This window comes from Chelonoidis abingdonii, chromosome 2, assembly GCF_003597395.2.
Source record: "Chelonoidis abingdonii isolate Lonesome George chromosome 2, CheloAbing_2.0, whole genome shotgun sequence".
In the NCBI taxonomy this organism is placed as follows: Eukaryota; Metazoa; Chordata; order Testudines; family Testudinidae; genus Chelonoidis; species Chelonoidis abingdonii.
The window spans coordinates 130,679,933-130,693,629 of record NC_133770.1 but is presented as its reverse complement, the minus strand read 5'-3'; the positions used below and the strand labels follow the sequence as shown (position 1 = coordinate 130,693,629).

The following is a 13,697-nucleotide window of genomic DNA, read 5'->3' as shown; positions in this document are numbered from 1 at the left end:
ATAGATATAATTAACCATTTCTGGACCTTTTTCAGTGTTTATTGGACAAGTACAGATTTCATATTGTATCTATCTATATCAGGGGTATTTTATTAGTATTTATTGGTTAAAATAAAAAAATCAGAAGAAATATTGATATTTAATTTTTGTACAATTCTAGTAGTTTAATATGATCACATCGTGGATAATGACCAGGGTAGTGTTCCTCTCTTCTACCCTGTGCTCTTTACAGAGGTGCTAACCTACCAGGTTGAGAAACACTGTTCTAGATCATATTTTCTTTTAAAGATAAAAAAAAATAAAATGCATGAAATAATTCATTAAAACTACAATCCTCATATTGCTAAATCAATTCAGTTTCATACAGCTCTTATTAAGATATTTTAAAAGAAATTCATCGATTGTTCTGGGTGGAAGCCTTCATTTAATAAGATTTATGAACCCCTAGAGTTTCTGAAATATGGCAGTAAGCTCAGTAACTAAATTTATTTTTGAATGACATTATTCCATTGTCATTCTATTATAGACCCCCAAGTAATCTCAGTTTAAAAAAAATCCAAAAAATCTGAACCAGCACCTTGTTACAATTAATTTTGAAGATAAGCTCTTTGTACTCCTTCCATGAAAATTCAGCTTCAGCTACCAAATCACAAAACAAAATTATAAAATTTGATTAAGAAAAAATGAGAGGGGACAAAGAATAATGAAACCCATGAGCCTACACAGAAAGAAATCCAATTACTGAGATAATTATCACCTCCTTTGTCTGAAAATTAGATTTACTCCTTAATACTGAGACACAAATTAATCAGGTCAGTTCATCTAAAAGTGAACAGAAGGAAGTACCTGTATTTAGCTGAAGAATGTGCCAATACCTATTTGAATCTATAAGTAGAATATGTTTTATAAATATTCAGACTGTCGTGCTCATTCAAAATAAATTGCTAAGGCTATGTCTACACTACAGACCTGAAAGGCAGCTATGCCTCTGTAAGGTCTCCTGTGTAGCTGCTCTATCCCAGCGAGAGAGCTCTCCTGCCAGCATAATCAAATCATACCCAAGAAGCAGCATTAGCTATGTCAGTGCGAGATGCTCTCCACACTGGCGTTTTTGTCAGTTAAACTTACGTTGATCAGGGAGGTGGTTTTTTCACACCCCTGACTGACAAAAGTTTTGCCAAAAAAAAGTGCTAGTGTGGACAAAAACTAAGTTAACAATTGGTTGCAGCTTCAAAGAACTTCCAGTGTTGGGGAGCTCTCAGCTGGCAAGTAAACATTATTGGCTTCTACAGGACTAGCCCCAGCATACTGGGCATGCCTGCGATGAAAAGGGGTATGGCCAGAGCACTTCTGAGCCCCATCTAATTTCAACAGACAGTTGGTCCCTTTAGCCTTTTACTTTGATTTTTATTCAGAGGGAAAAAAATTAAAAGAGGAATCACACTGAAGGAGGTATATTGTCTTTGATACCATTTGCCATTAATTATTATTGCCCTGGAACTATGGAAGGGGTAGACAGAATTGCTTCAGTGGCTTTGTTTCTGTTTCCACCAGATAAAGTAGTATTGAGAAATTGCTCATCTGCTCCACAACTCCCCCATGCAGTGTTCCATGGTGTTTTTTTCATTCTCTCATCCCTCTTGTTCAATATGTACATGAGGCCCTTATGTGTGAATTGTGATACCTCTAGTACAGGGGTGGGCAAACTTTTTGGCCCAAGGACCACATTGGGGACTAGAAATTGTATGGTGGACTATGAATGCTCACAAAATTGGGTTTGGGGTGTGGGAAGGGGTGCGGGCTCTGGGTTGGGGCTAGGGATGAGGAGTTTGGGGTGCAGGAGGGTGCTCTGGGCTGGGATCGAGGGGGTTGGAGAGTGGGAGGGGGCTCAGGGCTGGGGCCGGGGATTGAGGTGTGGGAAAAGGCTTAGCAGGTGCAGGCTTCAAGTGGTGTTTACCTCAAGTGGCTCCCGGAAGCAGTGGCACGTCCCTTCTCTGGCTCCTATGCATAGGCATGGCCAGGCAGCTCTACACGCTGCCCCATCCACAGGCACCGCTCCTCCAGCTCCCACTGGAGTGTGTAGGAGCCAGAGTGGGCCCCTGCTGCACCTTCCAGGAGCAGCGCAGTGCAGCCCCGCCCCAGTGCCCTAGCTGGAGCGCAGGATCAGGACCATACCGCGTGGTACGACCCCAACCCAGTGTCCCCGCTGGAGCACCAGAGTAGGGCCGAACTGTGTGGTGTGGCTTGTGGGCCAGCTTAAAACAGCTTGCTGGCCAGATCCAGCCAGCGGGCCATAGTTTGCTCATCCCTGCTCTAGGATGTAAAACACACTCACAGCTCTATGCCTCAAATGCATTGGACCCAGCCATTGAAGTTGAATAATTTAATAATAAATTATTATTATTGGAGCCAAAACTTGGACCAGGATGAGAAGTAGCTAACAAACTCAACTTGAATAAAATTGAAATACAGTAGAACTTTAGTTACTACCTGACCAGTCAACCATACACCATTTGGAGCCGGAAGTATGCAATCAGGCAGCAGCAGAAACAAAAAGTAAATAAATACACCTCTACCCCAATATAATGTGACCCAATATAACACAAATTCAGATATAAAGTGGTAAAACGGCGCTCCAGGGGGTACGGTGGCCGGGGCTGCATGCTCCAGCGGATCAAAACAAGTTCAATATAACGCGTTTTCACCTATAACACGGTAAGAATTTTTGGCTCTCGAGGACAGCATTATATCGGGGTAGAGGTGTAAACTATATACAGTACAGTACTGTGTTAAATGTAAACTACTAAAAATAAAGGGAAAGTGTTAAAAAAAGATTTGACAAGGTAAGGAAACAGTTTCTGTACTTGTTTCGTTTGAATTAGGATGGCTAAATGCAGCATTTTTCTTCTGCTTCAAAGCTGTATTAACTCAATGTTCAGTTGTAAACTTTCGAAAGAACAACCACAACATTTTGTTCAGAGTTAAGACGATTTCAGAATTATGAACAACCTGCATTCCAAAGGTGTTCATAATGCTAACATTCTACTATATGAAAAGGAAGCCAACGGGAAGAACTGGTAGAGATCAATTACAGTATATCAGTTAAAGGACAGAGTACCTGCTGTTTATTCAATTTTATAACCAGGGAATCACATAAAATCCTTGGTTGCTCACGGAAGTCCAGCTGGGATCCACTACCAAGAGTGCTTTTTCTGCTTGTACCTGGCAAGAAGGCTGCAACCTTTTCTTTCATATGCTGACCTCATGGCAATTATTCATGCTTTCATTATTCAATTAGATTACTAATGTGTTAAAATGGACCTACAAATAGAACTCTACATGAAGCTACAAATGAAAATCATAATGAAACTTCAACCAAGTAAGCAGAAGGATCTCACACACAGGGAAGAATTGGTAGGGGAAGTAGAAGTGGGTGGCAACCTGGGCAGCAGTGACCAAGAGATGGTCAAGTTCAGGATCCTGACAAAAGGAAGAAAGGAGAGCAGCAGAATACTGACTCTGGACTTCAGAAAAGCAGACTTTGACTCCCTCAGGGAATTGATGGGCAGGATTCCCTGGGAGGCTAATATGAAGGGGAAAGGAATCCAGGCAATCTGACTGTATTTTGAAAAAGTCTTATTGAGGGAACAGGAACAAACCATCCCAAAGTGCAGAACGAATAGCAAATGTGGCAGGCGACCAGCTTGGCTAAACAGATAAATCTTTGGTGAGCTTAAACACAAAAAATAAGCTTAAAAGAAGTGGAAACTTTGACAGATGACTAGGGAGGAGTATAAAAATATTGCTTGAGCATGCAGAAGTGTAATCAGGAAGGCCAAAGCACAACTGGAGTTGCAGCTAGCAAGGGATGTGAAGGCTAACAAGAAGGGTTTCTATAGGAATGTTAGAAACAAGAAGAAGGGGGAAAGTGTCGGACCCTTACTGAATGGCAGAGGCAACCTAGTGACAGATGATGTGGAAAAAGCTAAAACACTCAATGCTTTTTTTGCCTTGGTCTTCACAGACAAGGAGCTCCCAGATTGCTGCACTGGGCAGCACAGTATCGGGTGAGCAGCCCTCAGTGGTGAAAGAACAGGTTAAGGACTATTTAGGAAAGCTGGACACACACAAGTCCATGGGGGCAGATGCAATGCATTTGAGGGTGATGAGGGAGTTGGCTGATGTGATTGCAGAAAATTCATGGTAATCGGGGGAGGTCCTGGACAACTGAAAAAGGCAAATATAGTGCTCATCTTTAAAAAGGTACGGAGAATCCAGGGAACTACAGACCAGTCAACCTCACCTCAGTCCCCAGAAAAATCACGGAGCAAGTCCTCAAGGAATCCATTTTGAAGCACTTGGAGGAGAGGAAGGTGATCAGGAACAGTCAACATGGATTCATTGAGGGCAAGTCACGGCTGACCAATCTGATTGCCTTCTATGATGAGACAACTGGCCCTGTGGATATGGGGAATGTGGTGGATATGATATACCTTGACTTTTGATATGGTCTCTCACAGTGTTCTTGCCAGCATGTTAAAGAAGCATGAATTAGATGAATGAACTATAAGGTGGATAGAAAGCTGGCTACACTGAAGGGCTCAGTGGGTAGTGATCAATGGTTTTATGTCTAGTTGGCAGCTGATATCAAGAGGAGTACCCCAGGGTTCGGTCCTGGGGCTAGTTTTGTTCAACATCTTCATGAATGATCTGCATGTGGGATGGATTGCACCTTCAGCAAGTTCGCAGATGACACTAAGCTGGGGGGAGAAGTTGATATGGTGGAGGGTAGGGATAAGGTCCAGAGTGACCTAGACAAATTGGAGGATTGGGCCAAAAGAACCTCATGAGGTTTGACAAGGACAAGTGCAGACTCCTGCATTTAGGACGGAAGAATCCCATGCACTGCCACAGGCTGGGGACCGACTGGCTAAGCAGCAGTTCTTCAGAAAAGGACCTGGGGATTACAGTGGATGAGAAACTGGATATGGGTCAGAAGTGTGCCCTTGTTGCCAAGAAAGCCAACCACATATTGGGCTTTCTTAGTAGGAGCATTGCCAGCAGATCAAGGGAAGTGATTATTCCCCTCTATTCGGCACTGGTAAGGCCACATCCGGAGTATTGCATCCAGTTTTGGGCCCCCCACTACAGAAAGGATGTGAACAAATTGGAGAGAGTCCAGCCAAGGGCAACAAAAATTATCAGGGGGCTGAGGCACATGACTTATGAGGAGAGGCTGAGGGAACTGGGCTTATTTAGTCTGCAGAAGAGAGGAGTGAGGGGGGATTTGATACCTGAAGGGGTTCCACAGAGGATGGAGCGAGGTTGTTCTCAATGGTGGCAGATGACAGAACAAGGAGCAATGTTTTCAAGATCCAGTGGGGGAGGTCTAGTTTGGATATTAGGAAAAACTATTTCACTGGAAGGGTGGTGAAGCACTGGAATGGGTTACCTAGGGAGGTGATGGAATCTCCATCTTTAAAAACCTCTAAGGCCCAGCTTGACAAAACCCTGGCTGGGATGATTCAGTTGGGGTTGGTCCTGCTTTGAGAAGGCTGGACTAGATGGACTCATGAGGTCTCTTCCAATCCTAATCTTCTATGATTCTATGATCTGTAAAGATGTTCTTTTTAGAACACTTCATATCAAACCCTCTTCACAGTGGAATTTTCCCTGTCTCTATAACAACTGGAGGCAGCACAGATCTTTGCTGTGAGTCTGGATTTAGCACCACTTCTCAGCAAGAAAAACCCAAAAAGATAATTTCCCAAGCTGTAAACTACATAAAAGTGAAAAAGTGCTATTCAGTTCAAACCATTTGCAGCTAAACTCTGATATGACATTTTATTTACAGCGTTACTGTAGTCATGTTTGTCTGAGGATAATAGTAAGGCAAGGTGGGTGAATTAATATCTTTTATTGGACCAAATTCTTTTGGTGAAAGAGACAAGCTTTTGAGCTTACACAGAGCTCTTTGACATTCTGTTCGATCTTGTATTTAGCGGTGATACTCAGTACGTTTTCCAGACCTGAAAAACAGCTCTATGTAAGCTTGAAAGCTTGTCTTTTTCACATAGAAGTTGGCCCAATAAAATATAGTACCACACCTACTTTGTCTCTCTAATGAAATAGTATGACATTTTGGATAAATAATTTGAAATGGAAGAATGTGTTAACAAGCTAATAATTAGAAAAACTCTGGACATAATGCAGTCCTCCAAGGAAGGGGTAGATGGACATGGAATTTTCTGGAAAATTTGCAAGTTAGACAGAATTTTCCTTTCTCCATCCCCTTCATGATAGGTGATCTTCATAGTGTAGAAAATTGTAAATCATTTTAAAGGAGGGAAGGGGGTTCAATTTAATGACTTAAAAGTGAACAAGGACCTCATGGTTACTGGAACACTATGTTGAATGATACCCATCTACCAAAAACTCCATCTGGATAGGAGAGGATGTTGACTCTATACTGTTTTAAGAATATGTGGATGGAAAACCATGCAGTGATTCTAAGAAATGTATATAATAACAACAACATGCTTACACAGTGGAAGTCTGTAGTGCCAAACGTCCATGACCACACTGTACAGCTTTATTCCAGGTATCTAAGAGCACCACAAGATTATTACTGATCTGGTGCTGCCAGGTTAATCGTGGAGATGGCATGACCACCACCAGTCTGTTGACCAGGCAGTAACCCCTCCTGACTTCAAGTCTGATTTCAGTGCTCAGTGTATGTGGACTCTGCAGCTGATGCAGGCAATATGACCAAAAGAGGCCATCCAGCAGTGACCAATGATTACTTCAATCCTCTTGAGGTGAGTTCTCAACAATTCATCCCTGTTACTACTCCCGCCCCTCCGAGGCCTGCTCCTGCTCTTTCCCTGAGGCCTTGCCCCTTCCCCAATGCCCCTCCTCTTCCCCAGTAGGCCCCACCCCCGGCCAAGCCGGAAGCCAAAGCAGGGCCAGGGAGTCTTGCTCCGCCCTTCTTGGGGTTGGGGTCGTTCAAAAGCAGCCCCCTGTCCATGTCCCTGCCCCCTGGACCCCTTGCCCAGGGCAGGCAGAGGGACCCAGGCTCCCCTCAGCTGCCTATGCAGCTCTTATCCTGGCCTGGCTCCGGCCAAGGGATGAGGTCTGGAGCTGCAGCCCGGCCATAGTAAGAGCCACACAGGCAGCTGTGGGGAGCCAGTGCGGATATTCCATGTGCTGTGGGTGGAGGCTGCTCTTGGCCCCCTTGCACTGCTGGCAGATGGATGGTTCACCCCAGCTCCCCACAACTGCCTGTGTGCTTCTTACTATGGCCAGGCTGCAGCTCCAAGGCCCCATCCCTCGGCTGGAGCTGGGTTGGGGTAAGAGCCATGTGGTCAGCTGTGGAGAGCTAATGCAGACCACAACTGCCCAGGCTCCCCAGCTCAGCTCCACCAGCTACTGGTCTGGCAAAAGGGCAGGAGCTTGGGGGAGAAGAAGACGGGAAAGGGGTGGGGTCTCGTGGTGAAAAGTGGCAGGACCATGGCCCCCGGACCTCCCTTTTCCGGTGCCCCTGCTTGATGACTCTGTTCACAGCCACCTTATATTCTTCTATTTCCTTAGGTTTCACAACCAGAATGACAATATCACTTCCTATTACATGAGGAAGATTATAATGAGCTAAGGAATGAAGACCCGGTCACTTCAAAGATCTACCAGATTCATCAGATTTCTTCATTTTGTAAAATAACATTTTAAAAACTGTTATATAAAGAGTTTGATATCCACTGTATGTTTTACCCAAGTAAAATATTAGGATTGTTCCATGGCCAAATACAATACATACATATTTTTCCAAGAGCAATATTTGAATGGCATAGTAAAAGGTAATCTGACTTACAACTCTCCTACAGTGGTTGATGCTAAACAGTGTGATAGCAGCTCACCACGATACTTCACGCAGGAATAGGAAAGTAGTCATTGTGATAAGGTTAGTATCACACTAAGGTACAGGGGCTTGTCTGCACAGTAAATTAGTGTTCTCCAGCTGGGGTGTACAGTCTAGCATGCACCAGCATGTCTCTCGCTAATGGCTGCACAGACCTGCAGATGCATACTATAAGTTCCCTTCTGTGCACTCGTGTAGAACTGTATAAAACAGGACGACATCAGTGTGCAATAGGCAACTTTTGGTGTGCACCAGTAGTGTCGTCACAGCCAGTTAGTGAGACACATGTTGATGTGCACTAAAATTTACATCCTACCTGGTGCACACAAATGCACAGAGTACACAAGCTCATGAAACCACCTTCAAAATCTTTTAAATTGCTTTTTTAATTAAACATTAGCATGGAATTCTCTAGGCATTCCCTATGCTAAAGCAGAGGCACTACTGCAATAACATTATCCAGTTTTCAAAGGTGACCACTGTAAATATATACACTTTTTAGGGTCAACTACTATATATGAACCACTATGTGAATGTGTTTTACTACTCCATATGGGACAACGCTGAGCCCTCCTGATCCTACTTTGGATTTATTCTAAGAAAACTAGCAGAATAATATCCAGATATAATAATATCCTTCAAATTTTATAAATCATTTTCATAACTTGATGTCAATCACTAAGCTCATTTTAGTATATAAAAGTATTAAATATTTTGAGTCAAAACTTAACTTTGCTTAAATGCTTTACAGTAGCCCATATTGATGCAAAATGTTAATTCTTCAGAAAATCCTGGCACCACTTCATTGAAACTTGCATCTAAACAGAACCTGTAAGTATTTGCAAGTTGTTTTTTGCTTACCTCTTCAGCTTTTTGAGCTTCTATGTATTTGTCCAAGTAGATTCCCTGTAGTACAGAGCCCACAATAGTCAATCCTTTTCCAGCCTTCAACTGAGAGGTGAAAGAAAGCAATCTAGGGTGTTTAACCATCTGTTCCGAGTCCAAATTCAACAAAACCAAGACTTGAGGTCTGCAGTATTTTAAAAAAGAGTGTCAGAAAGACAACTGGAAAATTAAAATTATAACAGATTCATTAATAACCAGATGATCTAGTGTTCAACTGCAAATAAGATAAAGTATCAAGCAAAGAAGCCCAGACAAATTTTGGTCATCATACTTTGTCAGAGAACTGATAATGTAGAATATCTACAGAGATATATAGCACTCTCTGCTGACCTTCTGTTGTAGCTTTATTCTGAAAAATGGCAGATTGTTAATTATTCAGCAATCTTGTTTCAGAGTGAAATCTACTTACTTAATTGACAAAATTATTTTTCTGATGTTTGTCAGTGCTACAAATCCAAAATAGCTATGACAGAGTATAGTGTTCTACTTCCTTCTTCAATATCAGCATAATGGTTAATGACCAAATTCTAATGGCAAGATCAAATTCTACCTTCAATTACACCAGTACAACATCAGAACATATCAGGAAGTTCCCAGGAATATTGCACTCAGAAGGTTAATATTCTTACATTAAAAACTGTTCAATTAATGTGAAATAATCAGGACTTTTATCCCACTTGTCATTTCCAAAGTCTATTTATCAAGAAGTGCCATATAATAAAAATAATAAAACATGGATTTTAGAAATGGCCATTAACGTTAAGAAAAATAAAACCTGATGTTAAATAAGTGTAGAGGAGCCACTTATAATCAACTTGGATTTAGTTGAAACTTTATTAAGTAAAATAAACTAATAAATTACTATAAATAACTGTGTGACAGAGTACAGGAGGCTAACAAGTACCCAGCCGTGTCATCACTTAAACACCAATTAGTTCCCCTGGAGAAGACTGATTGGGGAATCTGCAGCTAATAGGCTGACCAGTCGTGGGCGGTGGGGAGGCTGATGAACCACTTAGCTGTCAAATGAGGCTATAAAAGAAGATACAGGAAGGAAGTGAGAGAGAAAGAATTTGGTTAGTTGAGCACAGTATGCTCTGAGATCCCAAGGGAGAGATATTTCTGTTCTGTCTCTGGCTCTGAGGGAAAGGCAAGAAACTACTCTATGGATTTGGCTGCACAAGATTGTATTGAGGTTGGTGGAAGGAATATAAATAAAATAATGTGAAGGTGCCACTCACAGGAGTCATACATTTCTAGGCATAAGAGGGCAGGAACAGTGCATGGCCTGTTACACACTGCAACTTTGGCTATTAGTTTAGTTGTTTTAAAAACATAATATCTCTCTATGAATCCTACTCTAGTTTTAAGATTACTGAAATCTATAGTGTTTCATTATCAGCAATATTCCTACTTCTAAAAGTATTTATATTTAAAGTAGGGGGACTTCATGGATTCTTACCTCCAGTTTTTCGTGTGAGGAGGACCATGTTCAACCCGAAGTAAAGCATAGCGAGCTGCATTCAAAGATAACCCCCTGATTCCGTCACCCCACTCTTTTTCGGCTCTTCGAGATTTGGGAAAACGGATTGCATTAACAGAGTATATTTTCTAATGCAATATAAAACAGTATCTTTATAATGAAATGACTTGTTTAGCTGACAGAACACATCCTACAGTGTAACACACCTAAGTAAATCACAATTCACCTCATAACACTGGTCCTGTTACTCCCATAACCTAAGGATTTAACAGACTAAATCCAATAATATTTTAGACAAGAAAATTAAATCAAAATGTTAGCTGTTTGAGCACTGGCAAATGACTAAAAAAAATCATTCCTCTCAAAGAATGGGAAATGGAGCCTTTGCTCCCCCATATAAATAATGAAGAGGATAGGTCACTGATAATACATCTACGTAGCACTTGGCAGCAAGCCTCCCACTCTGGATTGACAGAGTTGTGCTTGCACTACCACACTAAAAATAGTTGTGTAAATGCTGCAGCTTGGGCTAGAGCTCAGGGTCTAAAACCTAGAGAATGGGGAGGGGCTTCAGATCCCAAGCTCCAGCCCAAGATGCAAATTCAAAGCACTGCCTGCAGAGATATTTTTAGTGTGGTAGTGTGAGCCCCATGAGCCTGAGTCTGTTGACCCAAGCTGGGAGGCTCAATTCCATGCACTATGTCAACATACCCTGATACAGAGCAATCTGGATCACTTCATAGGCTACGCCCAAGTAAACAATATGTTTTTTAATATGGCTAAATGTAATACGTCTAGGAACAAAGAATGTAGGCCATAGTTATGTGATGGGGGACCCTATTCTGGGAAGCAGTGACTCAGAAAAAAAATTGCATGAACTCCCTGTGGCCAAAAGGGCTAATGCAAACCTTGGATGCATAAACAGGGGAATCTCAAGTAGAGATAGAGAGGTTATTTTACCTCTGTATTTATCATTGGTGCAATCACTGCTTCATTTAAAATTAAATTAAAATGCAGAGCCCCCCAGACTGGTGGCCAGGACCCGGGCAGTGTGAGTGCCACTGAAAATCAGCTCGCGTGCCGCCTTTGGCACATGTGCCATAGGTTGCCTACCCCTGGTCTATAAATACCTACATGGGGAACAAATATTTAATAATGGTCTCTGAAATCTAGCAGAGAAATATACAATGTGATCCACTAGTTGAAATTTGAAGCTAGACAAACGTAGACTGGAAATAAGGCACACATTTTTAATGTTGAGAGTAAGTACATAATGGAACAATTTATCAAAGGTTGCAGTGGATACTCCATCACTGACAATTTTTAAATCAAGATTGAATGTTTTTCTAAAAGATATGCTGTACAAATAATTTTGGGAAACTTCTATGGCTTGTGTGATACAGGAGGTCAGACGATGATCATATTGGTTCCTTGTGGCTTTAGAATCCATTGATCTATGAATGTGAGACTTGATTGGTTAAAGAACTCAATATACAATCTGATGAGATATCTTTTTTGCAAGGATTTTCCTTAGCAAAAGGAATGAATAGGAACCGAAAAAACTCTCTTAATCAAAACTGTTATTGATGTTTCTGGAGACTAACCTCTGAATAACCTCACTACCTGGTGCCTATAACCTGTGGGAAGCTTTGAGCTCCACTGATTATTAAAATGCTATGATCACTTTATGATCATTCATCCTCCTCCATTCTCATTCATTCTATACCTCTCCTATCTACTGTTATAGCAGAACTGTGAGAACCAGAAATAGGGTGACCAGATGTCCCAATATTATTGGGACCTCCTGATATTAGGGGCTTTGTCTTATATTTGCAACTGTACCCCCCACCCTCCGAAAAAAGTGTCCAGATTTTTCATATTTGCTATCTGGTCACCCTAGCCAGAAATTACTTTGGCCTCAATTGTGAGGAATTCTTTGCAGAATTTGAGCTATATTGTGAATTTTTCTGCTGTAGGGAATTTGTTTTAGTATATAAAACTGCTCCTTGTTCTCTTCTTATTTTGGCATCAGTAAGCTCCAGATATTTTTATTCTTCTCAGAGTACTATGACTGCTTTTTAAGAGGGTTAAAGATAAATAATATGATAGACAGTGCATCGGTGATCTACCGTAGAGCTGGCTGAAACACAGGATTTCCAGTTTGCAGGAAATTTCTCATTTTATGAAATTTGGTTTTGTTCCAAATCAGAACAAAATCATGCTTATTTTACTTAAACTTTTCCAAGAACCAGAAATACCTCCTCCCCGAATTTTCATTTTAGCAACACCAACACAAGGTGTTTATGAACAAAATTTGCGCCCCAACTCTGACAGCTGCTAATTGAAATTAATGTTCTCGTTGGCTTCATCACTGCTATTAGCATTTGGAAGCTGCTGTGGCTCCCAGAGTCTGTCGCTCTGAAGCAGCCCTATCATGCAGATTTCTCTTGTCTGGGAACCCAGGGCTTCCTGACACTTCGGTCAGCTACTGGGAATCTAGAAGCCTTGGAGGGATGTATCTGGCCCAAGGCAGTCCATATGGCAGCAATGCCCTGGAGCAGGGCTGCCCAGAGGGCGGGGAAAGAGGGGCAATTTGCACCAGGCCCCAGGTCCCACAGGGGCCCCCATGAGAGTTTTTCAGGGCCCCTGAAGCGGGGTCCTTCTCTCACTCCAGGGGGGCCGGAAAACTCTTGTGGGGCCCACACCCCTGGAGCTTCTTCCGCTCCCGGTCTTCGCCGGTGGGGGGTCCTTCCACTCCGAGGCGGAAGGACCCCCCACCGGCGAATTACCGCCGAAGCGGGACCCGCTGCTGAAGTGCAGCTGGGTCTTCGGCGGTAATTCGGCAGCGGGGGGCCCTTCCGTTCTGGGACCTGCCACCGAAGTGCCCTGAAGACCTACGTCGGGGGCCCCCCCGCAACCGAAATACCGCTGAAGACCCGGCTGCACTTCGGCGGCGGGTCCCGCTTCGGCGGCAATTCGGCAGCAGGGGGCTCCCACCGCGGGTCTTCGGGGCACTTCGGCACAGGTCCTGGAACGGAAGGGCCCCCCACCGCCAAATTACTGCCAAAGCGGGGGCCCCCCGCCACTGAAGACCCCAGGCCCCCGGAATCCTCTGGGCAGCCCTGTCCTGGAGCTGCAGACCCTGGGAGCTCATTCCAAAACCTCCAGGCTTCCAGGCTCCCTGCTGCAAAGCCAGGGCACCCAGGACTTTCAGGCTCATTGCATGGAGCCTTGACATCCTAGCATGGCTGTCTTCCCTGGAGCCACATGTCCTGGAAAACCTAGATTCCTTAGCAACCAGCAAGCTGGCAGGCAGGGTTCCATCATAGTTCCACCTTTGATCCACTGCAAATCTTTCAGTGGAGATATTTCGTGACACATCTGAGGTTTGAC

At 43.1% G+C, this 13,697-nt stretch overlaps 1 protein-coding gene across 2 annotated transcripts in view; it reads right to left on the bottom strand.

Annotated features, from left to right (window-relative positions):
- The window catches only part of SLC12A7 (solute carrier family 12 member 7), a 277,582-nt gene that overhangs the window by 47,565 nt on the left and 216,320 nt on the right, over nucleotides 1-13,697 (bottom strand). For both annotated transcript variants that reach the window (XM_032803704.2, XM_032803706.2), the window contains exons 16-17: nucleotides 10,284-10,388; nucleotides 8,777-8,945 (exon numbers count right to left, since the gene is read on the bottom strand). In XM_032803704.2, coding sequence (XP_032659595.1) covers nucleotides 8,777-8,945; nucleotides 10,284-10,388 — 274 coding nt within the window. The remainder of the gene's footprint in view (nucleotides 1-8,776; nucleotides 8,946-10,283; nucleotides 10,389-13,697) is intronic.